The following is a 27,493-nucleotide window of genomic DNA, read 5'->3' as shown; positions in this document are numbered from 1 at the left end:
TGAACAACCGCTCCCCTCTCAATACAAACACTATTCATTTCAAATTAAACGTATTGATTTAGAAAGATTGATTTTTTCTTGATATTCTAACTGCAATAAGCATCAAAACTCTATCCGTCTGAATCTATGAAACAATACATTATGGAATAGATTTAGCCAGCCCCACTCTGTTGTTCCCTCTGTCAAACACAGCATAATAATAGCCTATGAAAACGTCTCCCAGGATCCACAGTGGCCCAGCAGGGGGAGGGATATCCATGCCTTGGAATCCACTGCTGCAATAAACTTGCCCCCATTCGTCGTCCTCCTGCATAAATGGGATAAACTGGGTTAATCGGTCATCATATTTAACAGCACTTACTATTCCAACTAAATAAATAAAGAAATTGCATTTATATAGCTCCTTGCACAACCTGAGGATGACCCATAGCACTTTACAACTAATGAAGTATTCTTTTATTGAAATAGAAAACAGGAAACACAGCAGCCAATTTTCATACAGCATTGAGCTAATGACCTCATCATCTATTTTCAGTGATGTTGAATCAGGGACAAATATTAGTCAGGACACCAGGAGAACTTGCTGGCTTTTCTTCAAAATAGTGCCATAGGATCTTTTATTGAACTGAGAGGGCAAACGGGGTCGTGGTTTAATGTCTCATCTGAAAGATGGCAGTTCCATTAGTGCAGCACTCCCTCAGTACTGCCAGGCTAGGTTAAGTACTGAAGTCCTGGAGTGGGATTTGAACCCACAAACTTAGCGATGAGAGAACTACCACTGAGTCACAGCTGACACCACAACAAATCTTCTTTGGCCTCCTTGTCTCGAGAGACAATGGGTAAGCGCCTGGAGGTGGTCAGTGGTGTGTGGAGCAGCGCCTGGAGTGGCTATAAAGGCCAATTCTAGAGTGACAGACTCTTCCACAGGTGCTGCAGAAAAATTTGTTTGTCGGGGCTGTTACACAGTTGGCTCTCTCCTAGCGCCTCTGTCTTTTTTCCTGCCAACTACTAAGTCTCTTCGAATCGCCACACTTTAGCCCCACCTTTATGGCTGCCCACCAGCTCTGGCGAATGCTGGCAACTGACTCCCACGACTTGTGATCAATGTCACAGGACTTCATGTCGCGTTTGCAGACGTCTTTAAAGCGGAGTCATGGACGGCCGGTGGGTCTGATACCCGTGGCGAGCTCGCTGTACAATGTGTCTTTGGGGATCCTGCCATCTTCCATGCGGCTCACATGGCCAAGCCATCTCAAGCGCCGCTGACTCAGCAGTGTGTATAAGCTGGGGATGTTGGCCGCCTCGAGGACTTCTGTGTTGGAGATACGGTCCTGCCACCTGATGCCAAGTATTCTCCGGAGGCAGCGAAGATGGAATGAATTGAGACGTCGCTCTTGGCTGACATACGTTGTCCAGGCCTCGCTGCCATAGAGCAAGGTACTGAGGACACAGGCTTGATACACTCGGACCTTTGTGTTCCGTGTCAGTGCGCCATTTTCCCACACTCTCTTGGCCAGTCTGGACATAGCAGTGGAAGCCTTTCCCAGGCGCTTGTTGATTTCTGCATCTAGAGACAGGTTACTGGTGATAGTTGAGCCTAGGTAGGTGAACTCTTGATAAGGCACGATTATCATTACAGAATTGTAAATGAATGCCATAGTTTTGAAACTGTCAGTCATTTATAACCTGCAGAAGTTGCTATATTTACGTTTACTTTTAATATTGCACCAGCTTTGTTGTTGGAGTCTTTTTTTGGGGTTTGTGAGGTAAATGTGCTGCTATGTTAGAATCTTTTGTGACAGGAGCACATGCAAAGAATATGTGCAGAGGTCACTGCACCTGATTTGCCTGCATGATTATTTTGCCCATTAATCACGTGAGCACTGCAAGTCAGGCACATTGATCTCAGCACTGGAATTCCTGACTTGCAGACCCCATTGCGTGAAACTTTACACTGTGCGTGTTCAGGTGAAAATGTCTTCCACTTTCAGTGATGTCAACATTCTACCTAACTAACAGATTAATAAAGAAGTAGAAATCCAGTTTTCTGTTGAATCAAACAGTTTGTTTTTATAAATTACCACGTACCTTAAGTGTGTAGGCCTGAGGAGGAAGAACATACTCGACTCCTCCTATTGTGAAGGTCACATCAGGCATGTTGGATAGATAATTGCAATCTATGGAGTACTGTAAAAACACAACAGTGTCCAGTGATTGAGTGAGAATTCTTAACTTGGGCAGCAATATACTGTCTGAGTGGCAACATGGCTGCCGCCAATGACCCCTTGAATTTTGTGAAATTCAGCAGTGTGGTGAAATTGGGCTGTTATATCCTTCTGCTGTTGCCAATCGGTGAGCAAAGAGATCAAAGAAATGTTGGCCCAACTGGCCAAAGTATCAGTCATCTGTTTGATACATTAGTGGGACAAATATTGGCCAATCCTGCAGCAGACGCCTATTCTAGCCTGGAAGGAGGCAACTGCTAAAGCGTTGACTGGCAGTGGCCACATCACCCCTGGTGCGGAGGTGGCTACAGGTCTTGCAGCAGATGGTATGGCTCTGCAGTTGCCTTCCCTGGTGACACGAAGACTGCAAAGGCAGTTCCTCGGCCTGCTTAACATGTTTGAACCCACATTTATAGTTGGTGGCATAATGATGGGTACAGATTGTCAAACTCTGGTGCCCTCTGATCTTTCTGATATGCTGTCTTTGACCGTATTCTGTCCCGTTGAACAAAATCATATGATGAAGTATTCTGAATGCAAGTCCTATACTTTGGAATAACTGGACAGTTGAAGAAAAATTAGTCCACAAAAAATAATAGTCTACTTTAAAATAGCTTCTGATAGGTAATAATGTTATTGGCTTTTAATTGCTATTTTGAAATGGGCGAGTTTAGCCCTGGTGGGAACTGCGGGGGAAATATGGAAAATTAAGGATTGCATTCCAATTTGTGTGGAATTTAAATATTTAATGAAGTACTCGCACATTATTTGAAGAACAGAGCACGCCACTGGGAAAACAAGTTGGAGATTTTGCATGGTGAGTGGGTTGAGCGTGGAGTCAGCTGGGCTGAACTTTATGGGCCCCCTAGGGATGGGAACGGAGGTGGGAGGGGCCCACAAGGCTGGGATTGGAGTGCCCAAAGCTTTCCTGACGCCTTCCAATTTAGTCCGGGGTGGGGAAGGTCAAGGATGGCCTTCCTGCCCCAAGCTATTTAATGGCCTCTTCCCGCCTCCACCTTAATTTAACGGAGGACGGAGTGGGCCTGCCACCGTGTGGAGATGCCACCTGATAAAACCTGGCGGCCTCCTAGCGGGGTGGGGAGGGATCCCTTCTCTGGGATGATTCAGGACCTCCAGAGGGCTCCCCTCACAACAATTGCTGTTCGCCCACCTAGGAAGAACCCCTCCACCCCCACCCACACCAACAACCTGCCCACCCCGTTGATGGGGTCTGCCTGAATGGCCCCGACGACCCTGAATCCACTCACCTCTCCTGGGATCTCCGCGTCCTTGGTACTGCAGGGGCAGACCAGCAGATGTCACTGCTTCCAGTGGCAACTGCTGGTACTGCAGAGTTGCCTGCCTTCTGATTGGCCAGCAGCTCTGGAGGCGGGAGATCATGCCTTAAAGGGATGGTGTCCCCAGCGGAGGGGCGGGGGGGGGCAGTTAATTGCCTGCCTGCCTTCCTTCCTCCCTGCCGTGGAATTGCAACAGGAGTCCGACGGAGGGCCAATGTGGGGTCTTCTGGCCCACTGCTGGGACCACGATTGCGTGAATAAAATTCAGCACAGCGAGTTTCCAAACTCGCTACTTTGCAGCTCCTGTTCCACTTGGCCTCTCACCAGCTGGAATTTTCACCCTTATATTAGTGATAAGCTGGTTTCTCATTAAAATTCCTGTTGCACTTATTAACTGAAAGTACACACTGTCATATGGATTTGTCATGACTTATGTAAGAATATATATGTGTGTGTGTGTGCGTGTGTGTGTATGTGTGTGTGTGGCTTTACATTATTTTAATACAGTAAGGTTTAAACTGTGTGTTGAATCAGACAGGCTTTTCATCACAGCTGGGGTGGGGCGGTAGAATTAAAAAGGAATTACGGTTATCGGTGTAGATTAGAGGAAACATTCTTTTGCAAGAAAAGTTGGAAGTGATAAGACATCAGGGGCATACACAACAGGGGATAACAACCAATAAACTGAGTGGCAGCAGTTGAGCTAACAGAGTGGGCGGCACAGTGGCGCAGTGGTTAGCACCGCAGCCTCACAGCTCCAGAGACCCGGGTTCGATTCCGGGTACTGTCTGTGTGGAGTTTGCAAGTTCTCCCTGTGTCTGCGTGGGTTTTCTCCGGGTCCTCCGGTTTCCTCCCACAAGCCAAAAGACTTGCAGGTTGATAGGTAAATTGGCCATTATAAATTGTCACTAGTATAGGTAGGTGGTAGGGAAATATAGGGACAGGTGGGAATGTTTGGTAGGAAGATGGGATTAGTGTAGGATTAGTGTAGGATTAGTATAAATGGGTGGTTGATGTTCGGCACAGACTCGGTGGGCTGAAGGGCCTGTTTCAGTGCTGTATCTCTAATCTAATCTAATCTAGTATATAACACCCACATTTGTTGTTGTAATGAAATATATAAGAATGCAACTCACTTAAGCTTAGTAGGAACTTTAGCTACCCTTAAGGGGAGGTACTGTGAATGGCTTTGGATAAGCTTTGCTCACGATTCACGGTACGTTCTTTACATATAAGTTTACTGACTTAGGGATTGTGTATACTGCTCTAAATGTATGCTTACATGGAATCATAGAATGATGCAGCACAGAAGGAGGCCATTCGGCCCTTCGTGCCTCTGCCGGCTCCGCGGTAGAGTTATCCAATGAATCCCCCTCCCCTGCTCTTTCCCCATATCCTTGTAAATGTTTTCCCTTCAAGTATTTATCCAATTCCTTTTTGGATGTTACTATTGAGTCTGTTTCCACCACCTTTTCAGGAAGTGCATTCCAGATCATAACAACTCAAAAAAAAAATCTCCTCATGAAACAAATTTTATTTTGAAATTATTTTGAAACAATAATAAATGGAGTTAATTGTCTGACATATTATTGTTGCTGGATTTTCAAATCTGTCACCAAAAATGGACAAAGGAATTGAGTTATCTTCCCAATAATTTGACCAGAATCGGAAAGAGTATTTCAGAAATGCTTTCACTGAATCAGATTTTCTTGTACATACCGTTCCGTCTCTACTGGAAACTGCACCAATGCTGTTCTGCAGTGCATTGATGCTGTTGCTCGGCCCACTGAGGAGAGACGTGCCAGTGTCCACAATAGCTTTGCATCCATTTTCACAGAACGCAACAGTTCCACCAACTTTCACACTGAAAACATAAGAACATCAAAAATAGGAGCAGGAGTTGGCCACATGTCCCATTTAGCCTGCTCTGCCATTCAATAAGCTCATGGTTGATCTCTTACTTCAACTCGACTTTCCTGCTCTATTCCCATATCCCTTGATTCCCTTAGAGCCGGACAATCTATCAATTTCAACCTTGAATATGTTCAATAACGAGTCCTTTGGGGTAGAGAATTCCAAAGATCTACAACCCTCAGTGGAAACATTTCTCCTCAGCTCAGTCCTAAATGGCTGACCCCTTATCCTGAGATTATAACTCTTAGTTCTAGACTTTCCAGCCAGGGGAAACAGCCTTTCAGCATGTACCCTGTCAAGCCCTCTTAAACTTTTACATGTTTCAGTGAGATTCCCTCTCATCCTTCTAAACTCCAGGGAATATCGGCCTATCCTACACAATTTCTCCTTATCAGACATCCCTGTCATGCCAGAAAGGCCGAAAGAGATCAAGGAATCTCCTAGCATTTGGGACCATTTTGTGTTTTATCGGCGGATGAATTTTCACTACATTATGTGTTGTGTGGTATAGAAGGAACTTTTTGAGGGAGCATTACCTTTTTTGTATTGTCATAATAAAATCACATGGGCGAAGTTGCATGGTTGTATAATTACAGATATCATTGTATTGCATTCTAAACTCTTCAGTGCCTGACTGACAATCCTTGAAGTGTGCCCTTTTGCCAGTACTGTAAAACTGGCTGTAATCATTGACTTGACCTGTAGCTCAAACCATCACTGTAACCTATCTCATTGATGCATACAAAATTCCTATATGGCTCGACAGGGAAGATGCAGGAAGGATCTTTTCCGTGGCTGGGGGGTTTAGACCAGGGCACACAGTCTCAGAATAAGAGGTAGGTCATTTAGGACTGAGATGAGGAGGAATTTCTTCACTCAGACGGTGGTGAATCTGTGGAATTCTCTACCCCTGAATGCTGTGGAGGCTCAGTCATTGAGTATGTTCAAGACAGAGATTGATAGATTTCTAGATATTAAAGATATCAAGGGATATGGGGATAGTGCTGAAAAATGGCGTTGAGGTAGAAGATCAGCCATGGTCTAGCTGAATGGCGGATCAGGCTTGAGGGGCCGAATGGCTAACTCCTGCTGTATTTCCTATGTTACCAATGTAACCTCCTGATCACAACAGTCAATTCCAGCACTGTGACAGTTTAAACAGCTGTTTAATGGGCTGCTCACCCTCTGCTTTCAGCCTTGTCCTGTCAAAGACAATGCTTTACAAATCAATCTTATTTTCCCCCATCTTCATTTAGTGCGAGACCAACATGAAGCAGAATTCAAGTGCCTTTGACCAGCAATTATCGACCATCGGATCAGTAAACTGCAACAGTGTATAATTCCTCAATTACAATTCTTCTTAATTCGCTAAGATGGCAGTTTTGGGTGACAGGAATAGGATTGTTTTTGGCAGAGGTTCATCATCAGCATCTTTCAATAGTCAGTTAAAAAGAATGGTCATGAACAATGGGAATCAGGGGAAAACTCTACGCTGGTTAGAGTCAAACCTAGCACAAAGGAAGATGGCTGTGGTTGTTGGAGGTCAATCACCTCAGTCCCAGGATATCACTGCAGGAATTCCTCAGGGTAGTGTCCAAGGCCCAACCATCTTCAGTGCTTCATCAATGACCTTCCCTCCATCATAAGGTCAGAAGTGAGGATGTTCACTGATGATTGCTCAATTTACAGCATCATTCACGACTCCTCAGATACTGAAGCAGTCTATGTCTGTATGCAGCAAGACTTGGACAACATCTATGTTTGGTCTGATAAGTGACAAGTAACATTCGAGCCACACAAGTGTTATGCAATGACCATCTCAAACAAGAGAGATTCTAACCATCTCCTCTTGACATTTAATGGCATTACTATCGCTGAACCTCCCACTATCAACATCCTGGGGGTTACCATTTACCAGAAACTGAACTGGACCAGCCATATAAAAGCTGTGGCTACAAGGGCAGGTCAGAGGTTGGGAATTCTGCGGTGAGTAACTCCTGTCTCCCCAAAGCCATATACAGGGCACAAGTCAGGAGTGTGATGGAATACTCTCCACTTGCCTGGATGGGTGAAGTTCCAACAACACTCAAGAAGCTGCATATCAAGAAGCAAAGCAGCTCGCTTGATTGGCGCACCATCCACCACTTTTAACATTCACTCCCTCCACCACCGATGCACGGTGGTAGCAGTGTGTAGCATCTACCAGATGCACTGTAGCAACTCACCAAGGCTCCTTAGACAGCACCGTCTAAACCCATGATCTCTACCAACTAGAAGGACAAGGTCAGCAAATGCATGGGAACACCACCACCTGCAAGTTCCCCTCTAAGCCACACACCATCCTGACTTGGAACTATATATTCGTTCCTTCACTGTTGCTGGGTCAAATTCCTGGAACTCTCTTCCTAACAGTTGGTGTACCTATAACCCAAGGACTGCAGCGGTTCAAGAAGGCAGCCACCCCCACCTTCTCAAGGGCAATTAGGAATGGGCAATAAATGCTGGCCTAGCCAGCGATGCCCAGATCCCATGAATAAATAAAAATAAATGTGGGCTTCCGCTGCTGTTGGAATATTGAATCTTGAGAGATTTATATCTAGGGTGGGAGAGCTGAGTATTTGCTGATGGTGTCAGTTTTTAAAGCACCTTTAGATGAATGACCTTGGCACTAGGTTAATGGCCAGTCTCTGACAGATTGACTGCACATGAACTCTGGAGGGTGAGTGTGATAGGCTGAATGCTGTTTTCTTGTTCTGAAATTTTTCCTGTCCTGAATTTTTTCTTGTCCTCATAAGACATGACATCGAACCTTGTTGCCCTCATTAAAGTGAAAATTGCACAAGCCTTTGAGACAGCCATGGAAAATCGCAGATACTGCAGAATTACATAGAGGATAGTATTAACAGCACTGACACAGGCCATTCGGCCCAACAGGTCTATGCCGGTGTTTATGCTCCTCATGAGCCTCCTTCCACCTTATTTCATCTGACCCTGTCAACATATCCCTCTATTCCTTTCTTCCTCATGCATTTATCTATCTTCCCCTTAAACACATCAATGCCACTCACTTCAAGTTATGACCAGGGATTTCCATTCTGTACTAATCTTGATCAGTTTTATAACAGCTCAATTCTCTAAATGCTGAATTCTCCTAGAGTCTGGGACTGATTTCTTAACCTGTCAGTGTATTAAGAAGGCTCTTGCGATTCTGATGAAGTCTCTCTTTGCTATCTCCTGAGAAATCTCTTGCTTGATTCAAAGATCGCTCTGAGCACACCATTTTCCTCCCTGCTCCTGCCGCCTTTCTCCCCAGGAGTTTCCTGTCCAAGGTCAGGCTGAAGTTGCTGCTACTAAACCTAGTTCAGAGCTAAGATCATATCAAAGCACCATTGACTAGTCCATCTGCAGGAAGTATGCTTCTACCGCCATCTAATGGTTTGGTGAAAAAACACACTCCCTGGTGCATGACTTGACATAACAGCTTATCGACAGTCACATTTGTGCCTGCATTTACCTCTCTAACTGAATTTGCCAGTATCCCTGAGTGGTCACAGGAATCCAGTGGAGTTCACCAGTGAAGTGCGAAGTGTCAAATCCACCAAAAATTATTTCACTACCAGCCTCGTCATTTGGATTCCTGGGAAAATATAAAATAAAACAGTGCAGAAGTGGCAGCTGACAGCAATACAAAACAGTGTTAAAAAAATGGATGGTAGATTCTTCTGTTCAGCATTTGTAATGCAATCGTGAGCCTGTTCTTTATACTCACGATTAGGATTTGTCCCCTCCCTCTTGTGTTAACCTAATTGTCAGTTAAGGCAATTGAGTTTGGGCATCTTTTAGAGTTATACAGCACAGAAACAGATCCTTCGGCCCATCGTGTCCATATCGGCCATCAAGCACCTATCTATTCTAATCCCATTTTCCAGCACTTGGCCCGTAGCCTTGTATGCTACGGCATTTCAAGTGCTTATCTAAATACTTCTTAAATGTTTCAAAGGTTCCTACCCCTACCACCCCTTCAGGCAGTGTGTTCCAGATTCCAACCACCCTCTGGGTGAAATATTTTTTCTTCAAATCCCCTCTAAACCTCCTGTCCCTTACCTTAAATCTATGTCCCTTGGTTATTGGCACCTCCACTAAGGGGAAACGTTTCTTCCTATCTATCCTATCTATGCCCCTCATAATTTTGTATACCTCAATCAGGTCCCCCCTCAGCCTTCTCCTCTTTAAGGCAAACAACCCTAGCCTATCCAGTCTCTCTTCATAGCTGAAATGCTCCAGCCCAGGCAACATCCTGGTGAATCTCCTCTACATACTCTCCAGTGCAATCACATCTTTCCTATAGTGTGGTGACCAGAACTGTACACAGTAGCTCCGGTGTGGCGTAACTAGTGTTTTATACAGCTCCATCACAACCTCCCTGCTCTTATATTCTATGCCTCAGCAAGTATCCCATATGCCTTCCTCACCACCTTATCTACCTGTGCTGCTGCCTTCAGTGATCTATGGACAGTACACCAAGGTCCCTCTGACCATCTGGACTTCCTAGGGTCCTACCATCCATTGTATATTCCCTTGCCTTATTAGTCCTCCAAAAATGCATCACCTCACACTTCTCACGATTAAATTCCATTTGCCACTGCTCCGCCCATCTTACCAGCCCATCTATATCGTCCTGTAATCTAAGGTTTTCCTCCTCACTATTTACGACACCATCAATTTTCATGTCATCTGCGAACATTACTGATCATATCTCCAATAGTCATGCCTAAATCATTAATGTACACTACAAACAGCAAAGGTCCAGAACTGATCCCTGCGGTACACCACTGGTCAAAGGCTTCCAATCGCAAAAACAATCCTCGACCATCACCCTCTGCCTCCTGCCACTTTTTGGATTTTGGATCCAATTTGCCAAATTGCCCTGGATCCCATGGGCTCTTATCTTCTTAACCAATCTCCCATGTGGGACCTTATCAAAAGCCTTACTGAAGTCCATGTAGACTACATCAACTGCTTTACCCTCATCTACACACCTAGTCACCTCCTCGAAAAATTCAATCAAATTTATTAGACATGATCTCCCCCTGACAAAGCCATGCTGACTATCCTTGATTAATCCCCGCCTCTCCAAGTGGAGATTAATCCTGTCCCTCAGAATTTTTTCCAATAGTTTCCCTACCACTGATGTTAGACTCACTGGCCTGTAATTACCTGGTTTATCCCTACTAGACTTCTTGAATAATGGTACCACATTTGTTGTCCTCCAGTCCTCTGGCACCTCCCCTGTGGCCAGAGAGGATTTGGAAATTTGTGTCTGAGCCCCTGCTATCACCTCCCTTGCCTCACATAGCAACCTGGGATACATCTCATCTGGGCCTGGGGATTTCTCCACTTTTAAGCCTGCTAAAACCGCTAATACCTCCTGTCTTTCAATGCTAATTTGTTCAAGTATATCATAATCCCCCTCCCTGATCGCTACATCTACATCATCCTTCTCCATAGTGAACACAGATGAAAAGTAATCATTTAAAACTTTATCTATATCCTCTGGCTCCACACACAGATTGCCACTTTGGTCCCAATGGGCCCTACTCTTTTCCTGGTTATCCTCTTGCCCTCAATATACTTATAAAACGCCTTGAGATTTTCCTTTATCTTGCCCGCCAGTGTTTTCTCATCCCCCTCTTCACTCTCCTAATTACTTTTTTAAGTACCCCCTACACTTACTATACTCCTCGAGTGCCTCAGCTGTTTTCAGCACTCTGAATCTGCCATAAGTCTCCTTTTTTTCCCTGATCCAATCCTCAATATCCCTTGACATCCAGGGTTCCCTGGACTTGTTGGTCTTACGGGAACATGCTGGGATGGCAGGACTGACATATGAGGAGAGGTTGAGTCGGTTAGGATAATATTTGCTGGAGTTCAGAAGGGTGAGAGGGCATCTCATAGAAACCTATAAAATCCTAACAGGACTGGACAGGGTAGAGACAGGAAGTGTGTTCCCGATGGTGGGGGAGTCCAGAACCAGGGGTCATAGTCTAAGGATACAGGGTAAACCTTTCAGGACTGAGATGAAGAGAAATTTCTTCACCCAGAGAGTGGTGAGCCTATGGAATTCGCTACCACAGAAAGCAGTTGAGGCTAAAACATTGTATGTTTTCAAAAAGGAGTTAGATATAGCTCTTGGGTCTAAAGGGATCAAAGGGTATGGGGCGAAAACCGGAACAGGTTACTGAGTTGGATGATCAGCCATGATCATAATCAATGGCGGAGCAGGCTTGAAGGGCCGAATGGCCTACTCCTGCTCCTATTTTCTATGTTTCTAGGAACTCTCACTATTTCCTTTTTGAATGATTCCCATTGGTCTGATGTAGACTCTCCTACAAGTAGCTGCTCCCAGTCCACTTTGGCCAGATCTTGGTTTATCATATTGAAATCGGCCTTCCCCCAATTCAGTACCTTTATTTCCAATCCATTTTTGTCCTTTTCCATAACTACCTTAAATCTTACAGGGTTATGGTCACTATCCCCGAAATGCTCCCCCACTGACACTTATACCACTTGTCCGGCTTCATTCCCTAAGATTACGTCCCGTAGCGCCCCTTCTCTTGTAGGACTTTCTACGTGCTGGCTCAAAAGGCTCTCCTGGATGCACTTTAAGAATCCACCCCCCCCTTAAGCCTTTTGCACTAAGACTATCCCAGTTAATATTGGGAAACTTGAAATCCCCTACAATTATTACCCTAACATTTTTACATCTCTCTGAGATTCGCCTACGTATCTGCTCTTCTATGTCTCCCTGACTGTTTGGAGGCCTGTAGTACACTCCCAGCAAAGTGATTGCACCCTTTTTGTTTTTAAGTTCTACCCATATGGCCTCACTTGAGGAACCTTCGAAGATATGGTGGTGAGTGCCTGGAACTTGCTGCCGGGGGAGGTGGTGGAAGCCGGTATGATAGCGACGTTTAAGAGGCATCTTGACAAATACATGAATAGGATGGGAATAGAGGGATACGGTCCCCGGAAATGCAGAAGGTTTTAGTTTAGTCAGGCATCAAGATCGGCGCAGGCTTGGAGGGTCAAATGGCCTGTTCCTGTGCTGTACTGTTCTTTGTTCTTTGTATATCATCCCTCCTTACTGCTGTATTAACTCCTTGATCAATAGTGCAATGCCACCTCCTCTTTTACACTCCCCCCACCCCCAGTCACACCTGAAGATTCTAGACCCTGGAATATTGAGCTGCCAGTCCTGCCCTTCCCTCAACCATGTCTCTGTGATAGCAATAATATCATATTCCCATGTGTTAATCAATGCCCTCAATTCATCTGTCTCACTAGTAAGACTCCTTGCGTTAAAATAGATGCAATCCCGCCTTGCATTGTTTGCTTGTGCCTTAATAGGTCTATATTTGCTCTGCCTTCCAGACTGACTTAGTTTCTTTTCGATATTTGGCTGTGCATCAGCCCCCTACTGTACCTCCATTGTTTCCCATCCCCCTACCAAATTAATTTAACCCCCCCACCAACAGCACTAGCAAACCTCCCTGCAAGGATGTTGATCCCGTTCCAGTTCAGGTGCTACCTGTTCAACTTGTACAGGTCCCACCTTTGCCAGAAACAGACCCAGTGGTCCAGGAAACTAAAGCCCTCCCTCCTGCACCATCTCCTCAGCCACGCATTCATCTGCTCTATCCTCCTATTCCTATGTTCGCTAGCACGTGACACTGGAAGTAATCCAGAGATTACAACCTTTGAGGTCCTGCTTTTTAATCTGCTACCTAGCTCCCTAAATTCTTGTTGCAGGACCTCACCCCTCTATGTCGTTGGTACCAGTGTGAACCATAATCTCTGCCTGTTCACCCTCCTCCTTCAGAATGTCCTGCAGCCACTCCGTGACGTCCTTGACCCTAGCAGGGAGGCAACATACCATCCTGGAGTTACATTTGTGGCCACAGAAATGCCTATCTATACCCCTTAAGATAGAATCCCCTATCACTATAGCTCTCCCACTTCTTTTTCCTCCCCTCCTGTGCAGCTGAGCCACCTGTGGTGCCACAGACTTGGCTCTTGCTGCATTCGCCTGAGAAGCTATCTCCCCCAACACTATCCATAGCGGAAAATCTATTAGAGAGGGAGATGGACCCGGGGACTCCTGCACTACCTGCCTAGTTCTTCTACTCTGCCTGGCGGTCACCCATTCCCTTTCTGCCTGAGCAGTCTTTTTCTGCAGTGTGAGCACCTCCCTGTACGTGCTAGCCACAATGACCTCAGCCTCGCGGATGCTCCACAGTGTCCCCAGCCACTGCCCCAGATCCGAAAGGTGGATTTTGAGTAGCTGCAGCTGGAGACACTTCCTGCACACGTGTTCACCCTGGAAACTGGAAGTGTCCCTGACTTCCCACATTGCACAGCAGGAGCACTCCACGCTGCCGAGCTGCCCTCCCATGACTTATCCTTAATCTACTCAAAAATTAGAGATTATTTACTCTCGGGACCTTGATTCCCTAAAAAACACTACTTACTATATTAAAAAAACTGTAGACCTTACCCTACTCCCAATAAGGTTTATTACCACTGTAAACTTTACTAATACTAATAAAACCTTACAATTACTGATAAATTACCTGACTTTTGAAAGATAAATGAGGAAGCTAACAAAATAGCAAAATACTCACCAACCAATCACTTACCTGTTTCCCTTTTAACATCATTCCCAGCCTCTGCATGCTTGCTGAAAAAATGCTGGGAGAAACTTTGGTACTGCCCAGGAGCATTGGAGAAGGAGGTTCCAGGGACGTAAGGCAGGTCATGGGATCTGGGATCGTGATAGAGGGGCACTGGGGAGGGATTCTTAAAGTCTAGGAACATTGGGGTTGGTTAGAGATCAGTGAGCACTGTGACATTAATACAGAGGTTTTTCAGCACTTTGATGGGTGGCAAGGGGGTGGCAGGATCTAGGAGTAGGGGAGGGGATAGGGTGGTGGGGGGAAGCAGCGGCATAGTGGTAATGTCACTGAGCTAGTAATCCAGAGGCCCAAGCTAGTGTGCTGGGGATACAGGTTCAAATCCCACTCCAGCAGCTGGTGGAATTTAAATTCAATTAATTATCAAAAATCTGCAATTGAAAACTAGGCCGGAATTTTACGCCCCCCCAAAAGAGCGGGCTGGTGGCGGGGCGGGAGGGGGAGACGCGTAAAATGGAGTGGGAGGCTGTGGGACCTTCCCGACCTGCTCATGCCTCCGCTGCCAATTTACACAGGGGTGGCAGTGGTGGCCCATCCACCCCAGGCCAATCAAGGCTCTTACATGGCCACTTAAGGGCCTCTGTCCACCACCATGGGTATTTTACATTTAGTTGGGGGGCAGCTGAGGCATCAGAAAACCAGTCTGATAAAACTAGGTGGCCTTCTGGTGGGCTGGTGTGGGGGGGGGGCCCTCCTGATTAGCACCCTGTGCCCCACAGTGGGCCACCCCCAAAGCCCCAACTGCCCCAACGACAACATGTCCCTCGCCGCACTTATCACCCCCCCCTTGCCTCACCGGGGCCCAACCGATTGTCCCCAGCGAGGCCCTAAAAACGTACCTTTTTTCTGGGCTGTCCATCATCTTGCTCTTGCAGTTGGGTGTAGTCCCAGCAGTGGCCACCGGGAGCGGTGGCCACTGCTGGGACTAGGAGCTGCTGGCCCGCTGATTGGCTGGCAGCTCCATTAGGCGGGACATCTTGCCTCAATGAGGTGGAAGCACCACCCGAGACCAGTTAAGGGCCTGGGGAGTGTAAAATTCTGTCTAGATCCCCAGGCCCGGTGGAGGGGGGCTCGCCACTGACTTTGCCTAATGGAAGGGCCCTCCTCGCCCACCGTAAAATTCCGGCCCTAGTTTCAATAATGGTGCTATCAAACTATCATTAATTGTCATAAAATCCCATCTGATTCACGAATGTCCTTTAGAGAAGGAAATCTTCTGTCCCTACCTGTTGTGGCCTACACGTGACTCCAGACCCACAGCAATGTGGTTGACTGTTAACTGCCCTCTGAAATGGCCTAGCAAGCTACTCAGTTGTCATGGGCAATTAGGGATGGGCAACAAATGCTGGTCTTGCCAGCAACGCCCAATCCCATGAAAGAATTTTTTAAAAAGCCCGAGGAGTGGGATCCTGAAGTCCAGCAGCACTCTATAGGCGTTTTGGAGCAATGGGAATTGCTGGGATCTGGCAGTTTAGGGAAGGAACTGGGTTAACTGGAAAATTCAATCTCTAGCTTCTTTCAAAATCTTTTAGAAAAATGCAAAGTAACTCCTGTAAACGTCACAGGTTGAGGGAACACACTTTGTACCCGTCAATGCCTGTTCTACACTGATTGATTGTTGTGAAATCCTGCAAACTGTAATTTCTCACGTAACACGCCCAAGCATTTCATCAAGAAATTAAACCAATACTCTTTCACCCATCAAGTCCGAGCATGTAAATTGTTTTAATATGGTATTAAATTTCAGATGCTGTCATGCTAATTCTCTGCATAGAGATTATGTTATTTGCAGACCAACACCCCTCTCAAATACTTCACCCACTCACTCTTCATGTCTGTAATCTGTACCATTTCCAGCAACATGACTCCAGAGTGCTCAGTTGCAGATACTCTGGCTGATTTTATTTGTTCCCTAGACCTAGTTCCCTAGGTGCATTGACGTCAACTCTCAAACCAGCTGCTCACTCTGGGAGTTTCTTGACCTGTAGAGGCTCAGCCCAGACTAGGCCATGTACATGTGAACTGGCCCCTCAGGGGTGGTGGCTGGGGGGGGGGGGGGGGGGGGAGGGGAGAAGCATAAAAGAAAGAAAGACATAGTGCCTTTTACAACCTCAAGATGTCTCAAAGTGCTTGATACCCAATTAAATAAATTATATTTTGATAATATTTGTGTTTAATTTCAGTCATCCCTTGTATAAAATGCCACAGAACTGAGATTTTTTGTTTAAACAGAAGTGAACCTAGGGGTTCAAAACAGAAATATATATTAATGGATTAAATTTAGTTTAAAAATATTTGGATTTGCATTGATGAAAGGTTTCATTATTCTGGATCAGATTGACCAATGTTTACCCAAGCTCCACCAAATTAGAATACATTGATAAAATTCCAAATATTCTAATCTAGAATGCCAAGTAGTACAAATCATGCCAAAGAAAAGGGAACCTTTATCTCAAAGATTTGCACTCCAAATATTTAGTCTACTTCTTCTAAAGACTATAAAAGAAAGCCCCACCTGCTGAGGTACACAGAGAAGAGGGGCAGCTCCACTAGGTTTTGCGCCATCATGTTGTCAAACACAGGTGTGGCGTCTGCTGCTGCAAGAGATGGGTAGGCCAGTCCAAGAATCCCATCAAATGGGGAGTACAAAAACGTAGTGCCAGGCTCAGTCACACTTTCACCAAATTTCTGGTCCACAACAGAGATACCTTCAACCTAAATACAGAAAGAAAGAATTGCATTTATTTAGTGTCTTTCCTGACCTCAGGGCATTCCAAAGTGGCTTTACACCCAATGAAGTACTTTTGAAGTGCTGTAATGCAGGAAACACAGGAGTCAATTTGCACGCAGCAAGTTCCCACAAGCAGCAATGAGGAAATGAGCAGTTAATCTGTTTTAGTGATGTAGATTGAGGAATAAATAATGGTCAGGATGCCGGGGATAACTTCCCTCTTCTTCTTCAAAATAGCGCCATGGGACTTGTTACAAACACCTGAGAGGGAGGACGGGACCTTGGTTTAACATCTCAACTGAAAGACGGCACTTCTGACGTTGCAGCACTCAGTACTGTACTGAAGTGCCAGCTTACGTTTTGTTTTGAAGAGAAACAGCTATACAGACATTAAAATTTGCAGATAAGAAGGAGTGGGAGTTTTTTTGTTGATTTTTTTCCCAACCTGGGAGTTCTGAGGCTAATTGCAGATGAAATAAAAACAGAAAATGCTGGAACTACTCAGTAGGCCAGGCAACTTCTGCGGTGAGAGAAACAGAGTTAACGTTTCAGGTTGATGACCTTTCATATCGGCTCATTAAGTGCCCACCAGCAATCCACCCTGTGACCTTCTGGATGATACTAGCCTTGTTTGGAACAACTTGTCCGATTAAATATAACACTCCTCAAGCAATATTGTATTAGCACTGTGTCATGCATGACATTTCAGATTCCTATTTAGGATAAAACAATTACTTACTGTTACTGTGTCTTTTCCAATTATCCCTGTCAGACTGCCTGTACCATAATGGATCGAGAAGGGGCGCCCATCCCTTGTATAAGTCGATGATTTATCTGGAATGAACTTGTCATGTTGTTCTATAAAAGAACAAAATCGTCACACTGAGACACAATTTTTGGTAAAGATTTGATCACTTTAACACCCCTGATTTAATACTTACATGTATAAGTTCTTTCATACTCTTTATACAAGGATGAGATTGCATCCCAGTTAGTACAATATGCTGACATAAATTCTCATTGGTAAAACATCAGAACTTCTTTATAAATGATCAGTACATACCATTTTGGAAGGCCAGGGGCTGAGTAGAGAGGATAAGTATGGGTCCTGAAGTGGTAGATTACGTTTGACCAATTTACTGGATTTTTTTGAGGAGGTTATAGATCTGGGGATTAGGGATCAGACAGTGAATATTACCTATATGGTTTTCACAATATCCAAAGGTGCCTGCCTATGGGACGATGGTAAAAATTGAATAGATGCAAGTTTGGAGGAAAGATAGTTTAGAGCGGCAGTGTTTGGGGAGGTGTCAGATTGAAAACTGGCTGCCAGTGGAGTTGCCGCAGAGGTCAGTGTTGTCGTTGCTGTTGTTTGTGATCTTTATAAATGATTTGGAGGATATAATATTGTCCAGGGTGTCTAATTTAGCCAACGGCACCAAATTGGGTACAGTTGCCAATGATGAATCCTTGACGTCCCCAAATGCTTCACAGCCAATGAAGTATGAAGTCACTGAAGGGGCAGGGGTCGAATGGACAGTCATCAGATCTGTCATCTTGCATCCTGATGCTCGAGGTGGGACTGACAGGAAGGCATCACCCACTGATATTTCCACTAGTTCCTCACTCCATCCCCAATCAGATGCCCGCAAGGTACAGGTATACAGTACATTTCAGTGGTGAAAATGGCATCCACAGGAGTGTTTCAGACAAGTTTTATGGCTTGGAACCCTGAAAAATATATGATGTGGCCATTATGAAGTTGCCTTTGCAGAAAGGGGCTGATTGACATTCAACAACAAAATCTTCATCTGGACCTCCTGAATGTGCCCCTAAGCAGATGGGCACATTCCATTTTCCAGATCACCCTCCACACCCATGGGTTCCCCAGTTGTGCCAATACTGTATGGGTCCTCACTAACATCACTAACAATATGCAAATTGTCTGATCCCAGGAAATCAGATAGAATCAGACACCTCAGACATTTAACTTTTAAACATAACTTAAGTTCCATTCCGTCATTGTGTTCAAAGATTTTGGGACTTTTATGTTTAATCCTTATAATAACAGCCTCCAAAAATAACAAGTTCTTGGTTCTCTCTAATACATGTCTTGAAATAGAAAGAAGAAAGTATATTAAAGCTAATGATAATCTCATTCTAAGAAGAGTGCCAATCTGAGCAGGGACTCTAGATGTAAACCCAGTGACAACACAGTTTCTCGCTGATCTGGTTATACTTACTGCATGCTCTGCTGTAGCAGTAAACTGAAGGCACCCATAAATTTGATGAGCCAGTGTCAAATATGACTGTAAAATTCTGAGGAGGGGTGCCAATAGAAATTTGTCCTGCATACTGAGTCTGTTAAGAAACATGAATAATTATGTTAATGTAGGTAGCACCAGATTTCCCTGAATAACTAGGTTCATGTCAATTCAATAAAACACTTTCTGACCCATCTGAACTGACTCACAAGATGCTCAAAATATAAACTATGAGCAACTTAGAGTGAATTCCTTTTTCCGATAAATTCCACCAATGCAAATCTCCCTGCATAAAAAGAAAAGCTTTCCCTGCACTCTGTTAAAATTTCTTGAAAGCTGGAACAGGAGCTGAAACCTCAGTAAAGTAAGTCCAATTGATTTACCCCGTCATTTGTGGTAAAGGGTCAATGTTAACTCGGGGGAGAGGGATGGAATCGGAGATGAGAGGGCAAACCCTGGAACATGAGGCACAGGATATTTTAACTTCTGAAAGCTTTCATAAATCACATGCACTGTGAAGTCTGCAATCTGGTAGATGGACAGGAATAGGGAAGCCTAATGTATCCTTACGGGGCCAGAATAAGCACGGCTGTTTCACCTGGCCCACGAGGAACTTTTCCTTGGATCCTTGTTGCGGCAAGTTTTGCTGGAGGGCTGTAGACTGCATGCGTGATAGTGAGGCCCGTGGTTAAAATGGCGTGTGCATTCTGACGACGCTGCCATTGAAATCAGGCCCCCACTCCTCCAAGGTGGACAACCTTCTCATGCCTGAAGTCAGGTGAGTAAAATTGGGGTGTGAGGCAGGAATGGCACAAATTCCACCCGGCTCCCCCCCACCCCGCCCTATTGATCCTCACCCGCCAACACGGTTACCACTTGGCAAGGAGGGGTTAAAATTGGCCCTTAAGTGGCTCATTTCTTTGCTTCTCCACTTTAAGTGATTGTGAATGCGGGTACAATTTCAAAGCACAGGACATTAGCACTACGATCTGAAGTATTTCTTTCACCTCAAAATTAAGCAAAGATGCAGTGACTTAAGTATCTCCTGAAAGACAAATAAATCAGTAAAAGCATCAAGACTTCATATCAATTTTATTAAGTATGCCAGTAAGAATCCCAGGTAACATTTTTAATCCGTTTCTGTTTACTTGTCAGAAAGGAATCAGGGATAGAGTAAACATTACTAACAAGTTCTAATCTTTTAGCCACATACTGTACAAAGTCTAATGCCCCTTGTTTTTCGAACACACCTTTGACAGAGTAAATGATCTTGGTGCAAATTTTGTAAAAGAGCTGTAATGTATGTTGCCATGTGTTAAATGTTAAATTCAGCTCCCATTTAATGACTGGGAATTAATTTTCATCTTCTTGGTGCATGATATCTGTAAATACCTATTGGTAATTATACCACAAACTTCCTTGTAAATATTTTGGTAGCATTGCAAAGAATCTAGAACAGGCTACCCAGCAAGTATTTATGTAATAACTAATTTGGTTTGTACTGAAGTGCTTCTTTAACAGTTAAGAAAGGAATTGCCAACAGATGTCAATAAAACTCCAGTCATACCGATACATGGATGGCAACTGTCAGTATAGATGGCAAATTGTAATGCCCTTTTGATTCAACAGGATGAAACTAAGGTGACACATGATGTTTCAAATGTTTTCTTTCCCCAGAGTACAGTGTTACTGACAGAGATAGCCTGTTAGGTCTGAGTGCTGTACGTATCACCATCTCCTGTGAAATAGACAAAGACCACAACCTTTCAGTCCTGACTTGTGTCAGATCTCATCAAACCTAGTGGAAAGTCAAAAGGTCAGTTTGAACTAGAGCATGGCTCCTCGACACGAGCCCGATGGGACCCGACGACCTGTGTCGGGTTCGGATCGGGTCGCACTTCCGGGTTCAGCATTCGGGCTTGGTCGGGTTGGGCCGGGTCAGACACGCGCTATCACCACGTCCGGTAAGTGGCTCCAATGTTAATGTACTTTTCGGACTTGAAAGGTTGTTTAGATACAGTCTTTTTAAGCTTGTGCAGATAAGTAACAAAGTGAAAAACGGAAGGTAGGTTAACTGATGATCGGGTCAGATTGGGTCGGGCGCGGGAAAAAATGAAAGGACTCGGGCCAGGTCAGGCTTGGGGTCGGATATGGTTCTGTCGGGCTTGGGTTGGGTTTCATTTGCAGACCCGAGCCAGCCTTTAGTTTGAACCTCACTCAGGTTGTAAAACAATAGTAGCTACAACTTATTACTTCCCTTCTCTCTGATGATCGCTGTTCCCTCTCAGATCTAGTTACACAGATATATTGAAGACATCCTGTCAGTACTAACGAAGATTTCATGCCACCTAGTTTTTAATCTCAATATCCGGCACTAAACTTCACGAATGACTATAATGGTGCAGGCTATCAGTGAAATAAATGTAGGGGAAGACTTACATCCATGTAATTAAGAAGGGGCTCTGTTGATTTTTGTATGGCAGAACACTCCTGGATGTGACCCATTTGTACCATATCCATCTTATGGTGCTCCCAGAAATAAGAAAGTATCCCTTTCTCTTTCATTGCTTGCTTGATAGACTTGTGCTTCTTCAGTGGAATTCTGTAAAGATGTATTAGGAAAACTGCTGAAGCCTCAATCATTGGTTAGTCATTAATTCATCCTTGCTAAACAACGTCCAAATGATCTAACTTTTATACTTCTGCAAAACACATATCTCAAATTCTTTTATTTGTGAAGCATCTTTTGGCTATACAAGCATGAAGAAGGGAAGGACAGCTAAAGATCAGCTGGTCCATCTAAGTCTATTATCTCCTCGCACAGTGCAACATCTGCACACCATCACCCCTCCCCTCCCACACACAGCTGCTCCCTGAAAGAGGCAAATAAAAAGGCCATCAGTCAATCTTGAGAAATATCTCTTTGACTCAGGAAGATGACTAACCAGTTTCCTGGAGAACAATCCCTCAGGCGGGTGTACTCTTCCCCTATTTACAAGCCTGCCCTGAATATGACATCAAGTGGGCCTTGGGCATCAATGGGGTGGCCAATGTGAGCCTCTCCCACTCCTCCCCTCCCCAAAGATCTTCAACTGCTGACCACAATTTTCTCAGACCTAGAATGGCCAACTGTGAGCTGAATTATTCTAGGAGTGTCCTGACTGATGCGTTATACAGAGAATAGATAATAGGGATAAATATAACTCTGTTTGCCTGGAAGAATGGGGATGGTAGTTGAGTTAAAATCAACTTATCAGCTGGTTCCCACTGCACTGCCATTTGCACTAGTGCCTTCCTCTGCGTGACCCAAACTCATTCCTAAGTCAGACAGGAGCCTCATTAATCTATGCAATCAGGGTCCTATATATACATAGGATGACAGTGCAATTTTAAGGGCCTATTGGGTGGAATATTTGCCACAGTCAAGAGGAAGACATCCCCCCAAAAAATCTAAGATTAGTTTTGTGGGATAAGGAGGATCTATCCCAGTAATTATTATTTTATTTTTCTATGAGATGTGGGCAATGCTGGCAAGGCCAGCATTTTCTGTCCATTCCTGATTGCTATAGACAACTGAGTGGTTTGCTAGGCTATTTCAGAGGGCATGAAGAGTCAACCACGTTGCTGTGTGTCTGGAGTCACATGTAGGCCAGACCAGGTAAGGACAGCAGATTTCTTTCCATAAAGGACCTTAGTGAGCCAGATAGCTTTTTACAACAATTGGTGATAGTTTCATGGCACCATTACTGTGATGCAGGCTGGGATTTTATTCTGTCAGCGGTGGTCTCAACGTCCAGAAGAGCGACGCTGAGATCCCTGCGTTGTCTCTACTCCGGAAGGCCTGCCGAATCTAGTGCCAATCAAGCACTTAAGTGGACAGCGGCGGGCCTTCCACAGGATCAAGGACCCCGTCGCCAGAAGTCCCGCCCTCGAAGAGCTGCTGGCCGATCAGAAGCAGTGACTACTGCTGGAGGAACACTTAGCAGATGCCGGGAAGTGTCACTGGACCCAGACCACAGGTAGGTCAAGGCAGAAAGAATCTCGGGGGTTGGGATCGCAGGGGAGGTGGGTGGGGGGTGGGGGGGGGTCGTTCTCAGTGGGACCCCCCATTCTCAAAGCCAGGTTCCTCGTTCAGGCACTAAGTGCCTTTTAATGAGGGACATTCCTCACAACCCCCACCCCAGGAGCCAGGAAGCTGCCCGAATGGTTTTTCGTGCTGTGTTTCCCATGTGATGTCAGGGCTGCCTGCTGCGCAGCTATTAATGGCTGTGGCGGGAAGAGGCCCTTAATTGGGGTTAATTGCCCAGTTAAGTGCCTCAATTGGCGGTGGGGTGGAAAGGTCTGTGAACTAAATTTTGGCAGAGGCGGGATGGTGAAAGTCCGGCCATCATCCCACTCGATCTAATGCAATCCCTGCCTCCAGACCCGCTGTGGGGGAGAGCATAAAACTCCCACCTAGCTTTCAATTCAAGATTATTATTAATGAATTGAATTTATATTCTATTAGCTGCCATGGTGGAATTTGAACACATGTCCCCAGGGCATTAGCCTGGGACTCTGCATTACTAGTTCATTGACAGTGCCACTACGCCACCTCCCCTAAAGTTAAATTGCCATGACAATTCATCCTAACACACTATTTGCTATTACAATAGCTCATGGGTTAAAGTGCACTTCAATGATTCATGTACTTTAACCCCTACTCCTTCTCCCTCTCAGCAACCCTCAGCACATAACCCTACCCATGTATATCTCAAGTGCATCACCCTACATTTATCTATTTTAAAAGTCATGTGCCAAAATGGGTTCACTTCTCTAACGCATCTAGATCCACCTACGATCTATTTTTTCATCTCAGGTCCTTACACGCTCACAAATCTTCCTATCATCAGTAAGCTTGCAGATCGTTCTCCCTAGGTCTTCATTCAGATCATTGCTAGTAATCTTTAAAAGATTCTGTGAATGCCAGTTTCTTGACAACTTGGCCTGTCGTCTAATTTAGTCACTTCTTGTGGTCTAACTCAGTTTTAAGATGATTGCCGAGTTTTGCTTTTATTTCTTCTCTTTAATTTTTTTTGCTCTTCAAGGTGAGGGGTGCTCGTGCTAGGGAATGGAAGACTTCCCCTTTTGGACACTCAAAATCAGGGTCAAGCACTCCCAGCTAATTGTATATCAGTTGGGCGTTTGATTGTATTCAGATGCTGGGCTTTAATTGGGGATTCACTTGTGCTCATAAATATATATGAGTAGGCTGAAAGTGTGGCTGTTGGTTGGAGGTGCGCGATATGCAATACGTGTCTCATAAATAAAAGCTTCTAAGTGTATAAAGACAATGCTCCAGGTCTATCCTTCACTGCCTGGCTATCTGAATTGCAATAACATGCAGAGCAAAGCATTCTCGACACTGCCCAACAGTACACTTCAACCCCAACTGCGGAATCGCCCCTTCATTGTACTGGTGTGTGATTCTTCCGTTACCTACACTGACCATCCTCTAAGCTTCTCTAAGTATGGTTTAATTGCTGAATAAGGGGTAGTACTGTGTTATGGAACATTAGTTTAGGAATTTGAGGAGACAACCAATGATTGTTACACAGTGAGCTAGTTCAACTTTCTCGTCTTAAACACAAAATAGTTCACTGAGGTAAGCATTAGAGAATTCAACAACAACTTATCTTTATATAGCGCCTTTATCATAATAAAACATCCCAAGGTGCTTCACAGGAGCATTATGAAACAAAGTATACACTGAGCCACAAAAGGAGATATTAATCAGATGACCAAAAGCTTAGTCAAAGAGATAACTTTTAAGGAATATCTTAAAGGAGGAAAGCAAGACGCAGAGAGGATTAGGGAGGGTATTCCAGAGCTTGGGACCTAGGCAACTGAAGGCACAGCCACCAATGGTGGAGCGATTAAAATCAGGGATGCACAAGATGTCAGAATTAGAGAAGCACAGATATCTTGGAGAGTTATGGAGCTGGAGGAAATTACAGAGATAGGGAGGGGCGACGTCACGGAAGGATTTGAAAACAAGAATGAGAATTTTACAATCAGGACATTGCTTGACCAGATGCCAATGTAGGTTAGTGAGCACAGAGGTGATAGGAGAATGGGACTTGATGCAAGTTAAGACACAGGCAGCAGAGTTTTGGATGACCTCAAGTTTATGAAGACTAGAATGTGGGAGACCAGCCAGAAATGCATTGGAATAGTCAAGTCTGGAGGCAATGAAGGCAGAAATAAGAGTTTCAGCAGCAGATGAGCTGAGACAGGGGCGGAGTCGGGTGATATTACAAAGGTGGAAATAAGCGGTCTTAGTGATAATGCAAATATGAGGCCGGAAGCTCAACTTGGGTCAAATGTGACACCAAGGTTGCAAACAGACTAGCTTAATCTCATACTGTTTGATTAATTGATTAGAGATACAGCACTGAAACAGGCCCTTCGGCCCACCGAGTCTGTGCCGAACATCAACCACCCATTTATACTAATCCTACACTAATCCCATATTTCTACCAAACATCCCCACCTGTCCCTATATTTCCCTACCACCTACCGATACTAGTGACAATTTATAATGGCCAATTTACCTATCAACCTGCAAGTCTTTTGGCTTGTGGGAGGAAACCGGAGCACCCGGAGAAAACCCACACAGACACAGGGAGAACTTGCAAACTCCACACAGGCAGTACCCGGAATCGAACCCGGGTCCCTGGAGCTGTGAGGCTGCGGTGCTAACCACTGCGCCACTGTGCCGCCCTTGTTGCTAGGGAGAGGGATGGAGTCGGTAGCTAGGGAATGAAGTTTGGAGCAGGGACTGAAAACAATGGCTTCAGTCTTCCCTATATTTAATTGGAGGAAATTTCTGTTCATCCAGTACTGGATGTTGAATGAGCAGTCTGATAATTTAGAAACAGTCGAGGAGTCAAGAGAAGTGGTGGTGAGGTAGAGCTGAATGTCACAAGCAAACATGTGCATACTATTGCTGTGCATTTGGATGATGTTGTCGAGGGGCAGCATGTAGACCAGAAATAGGAGGGGGCCAAGGATAAATCCTTGAGGGACACCAGAGGTAATGGCGCAGGAGCAGGAAGAGAAGCCATTGCAAGTGATTCTCCAACTAGGATTAAATAGAAAAGAATAGAACCAGGTGAGAGCAGTCCCGCCCAGCTGGACGACAGTGGAGAGCTGTTGAAGGAGGATGGTGTGGTCAACCATGTTGAAGGCTGCAAACAGATTAAGAAAGACAAGGAGGGAGAATTTACCTTTGTCACAGTCACATAGGATTACATTTGTGACTTTGATAAGAGCTGTTTCAGTATTGTAGCAGGGGTAGAAAATTGATTGGAGGGATTCAAACATACGAATATAAGAACATAAAAAAGGAGCAGCTCCCCTAGCCAGCTTGGCCACACAAGGATGTCATGGCTGATTTTCTATCTCAACTCTACTTACTGCTCTATCTCCATATCTTGTGATTGCCTTTCTGTCTAAAAATCCATCGATCTCACTCTTGAATATACTCAATGATCAAGCATCCACAGCCCCCTGCAGTAGAGAATTACAAAGATTCCCAATGCTCTGAGTGAAGAATTTTCTCCCCATGACAAGCCATAAATGGCTGACCCCCTTCTTCTGAGACAATGAACCTTGTTTCCTGACTCTCCGGTGAGGTGTCAATCCAAGCAACCTGGTGAAGGGCTAACCAAACTCAACATGAGAGTAAGGCACAAAGCAAAGCTGAAATTATGAGACGATCAAACAACCCTTAGCCTCCCTGGTCTAGCCTGTTCCTTCTACACTGATTTATTTTTTAGGTTTTTTTTTAGTTTTTTTAGTTTTAAAGATACAGCACTGAAACAGGCCCTTCGGCCCACCGAGTCTGTGCCGACCATCAACCACCCATTTATACTAATCCTACACTAATCCCATATTCCTACCACATCCCCACCTGTCCCTATATTTCCCGACCACCTACCTATACTAGGGGCAATTAATAATGATCAATTTACCTATCAACCTGCAAGTCTTTTGGCTTGTGGGAGGAAACCGGAGCACCCGGAGAAAACCCACGCAGACACAGGGAGAACTTGCAAACTCCACACAGGCAGTACCCAGAATTGAACCTGGGTCCCTGGAGCTATGAGGCTGCGGTGCTAACCACTGCACCACTGTGCCGCCCAACTTATAGTTCTAAGAACCACTTCTATCGACAACATCATTCCTTAAGAAAACTGTTTCTGTTGCATTACCTTTTATGGCATACTGAAAGATGGAAACAGCAAAGAGCAAGGATTATCCACTTCAT

The 27,493-nt window shown here is 44.9% G+C and overlaps 1 protein-coding gene across 1 annotated transcript; it reads right to left on the bottom strand.

Moving 5' to 3' along the window:
- Positions 1-139: 139 nt before the first annotated feature.
- On the bottom strand, positions 140-27,493 carry LOC137383934 (cathepsin E-A-like). The gene is made up of 9 exons (XM_068057344.1): positions 27,438-27,493; positions 21,622-21,784; positions 19,162-19,279; positions 17,658-17,776; positions 16,703-16,902; positions 8,952-9,074; positions 5,243-5,387; positions 2,089-2,187; positions 140-307 (listed from the first exon to the last, which is right to left on the bottom strand). Exons 1-9 carry the CDS (start codon positions 27,491-27,493, stop codon positions 140-142), a joined length of 1,191 nt encoding a protein of 396 aa, XP_067913445.1.

The sequence above is a fragment of the Heterodontus francisci genome, chromosome 25 (genome assembly GCF_036365525.1).
Source record: "Heterodontus francisci isolate sHetFra1 chromosome 25, sHetFra1.hap1, whole genome shotgun sequence".
NCBI lineage: Eukaryota > Metazoa > Chordata > Chondrichthyes > Heterodontiformes > Heterodontidae > Heterodontus > Heterodontus francisci.
Note: the sequence above shows the minus strand (reverse complement) of the source record. Positions and strands in the feature narration are given on the sequence as shown.

Bases quoted from the DNA above. Each gene is read 5' to 3' on its own strand.
- LOC137383934 (XM_068057344.1), bottom strand. From the start codon at position 27,493: ATGAAGTGGATAATCCTTGCTCTTTGCTGTTTCCATCTTTCAGTATGC. The intron at 21,785-27,437 runs GTAATGCAACAG...ACATCTTTACAG, and splicing joins CTTTCAGTATGCCATAAAAG to AATTCCACTGAAGAAGCACA. The intron at 5,388-8,951 runs GTAAATGCAGGC...TTATGTTTTCAG, and splicing joins TGGCAAATTCAGTTAGAGAG to TGTGAAAGTTGGTGGAACTG.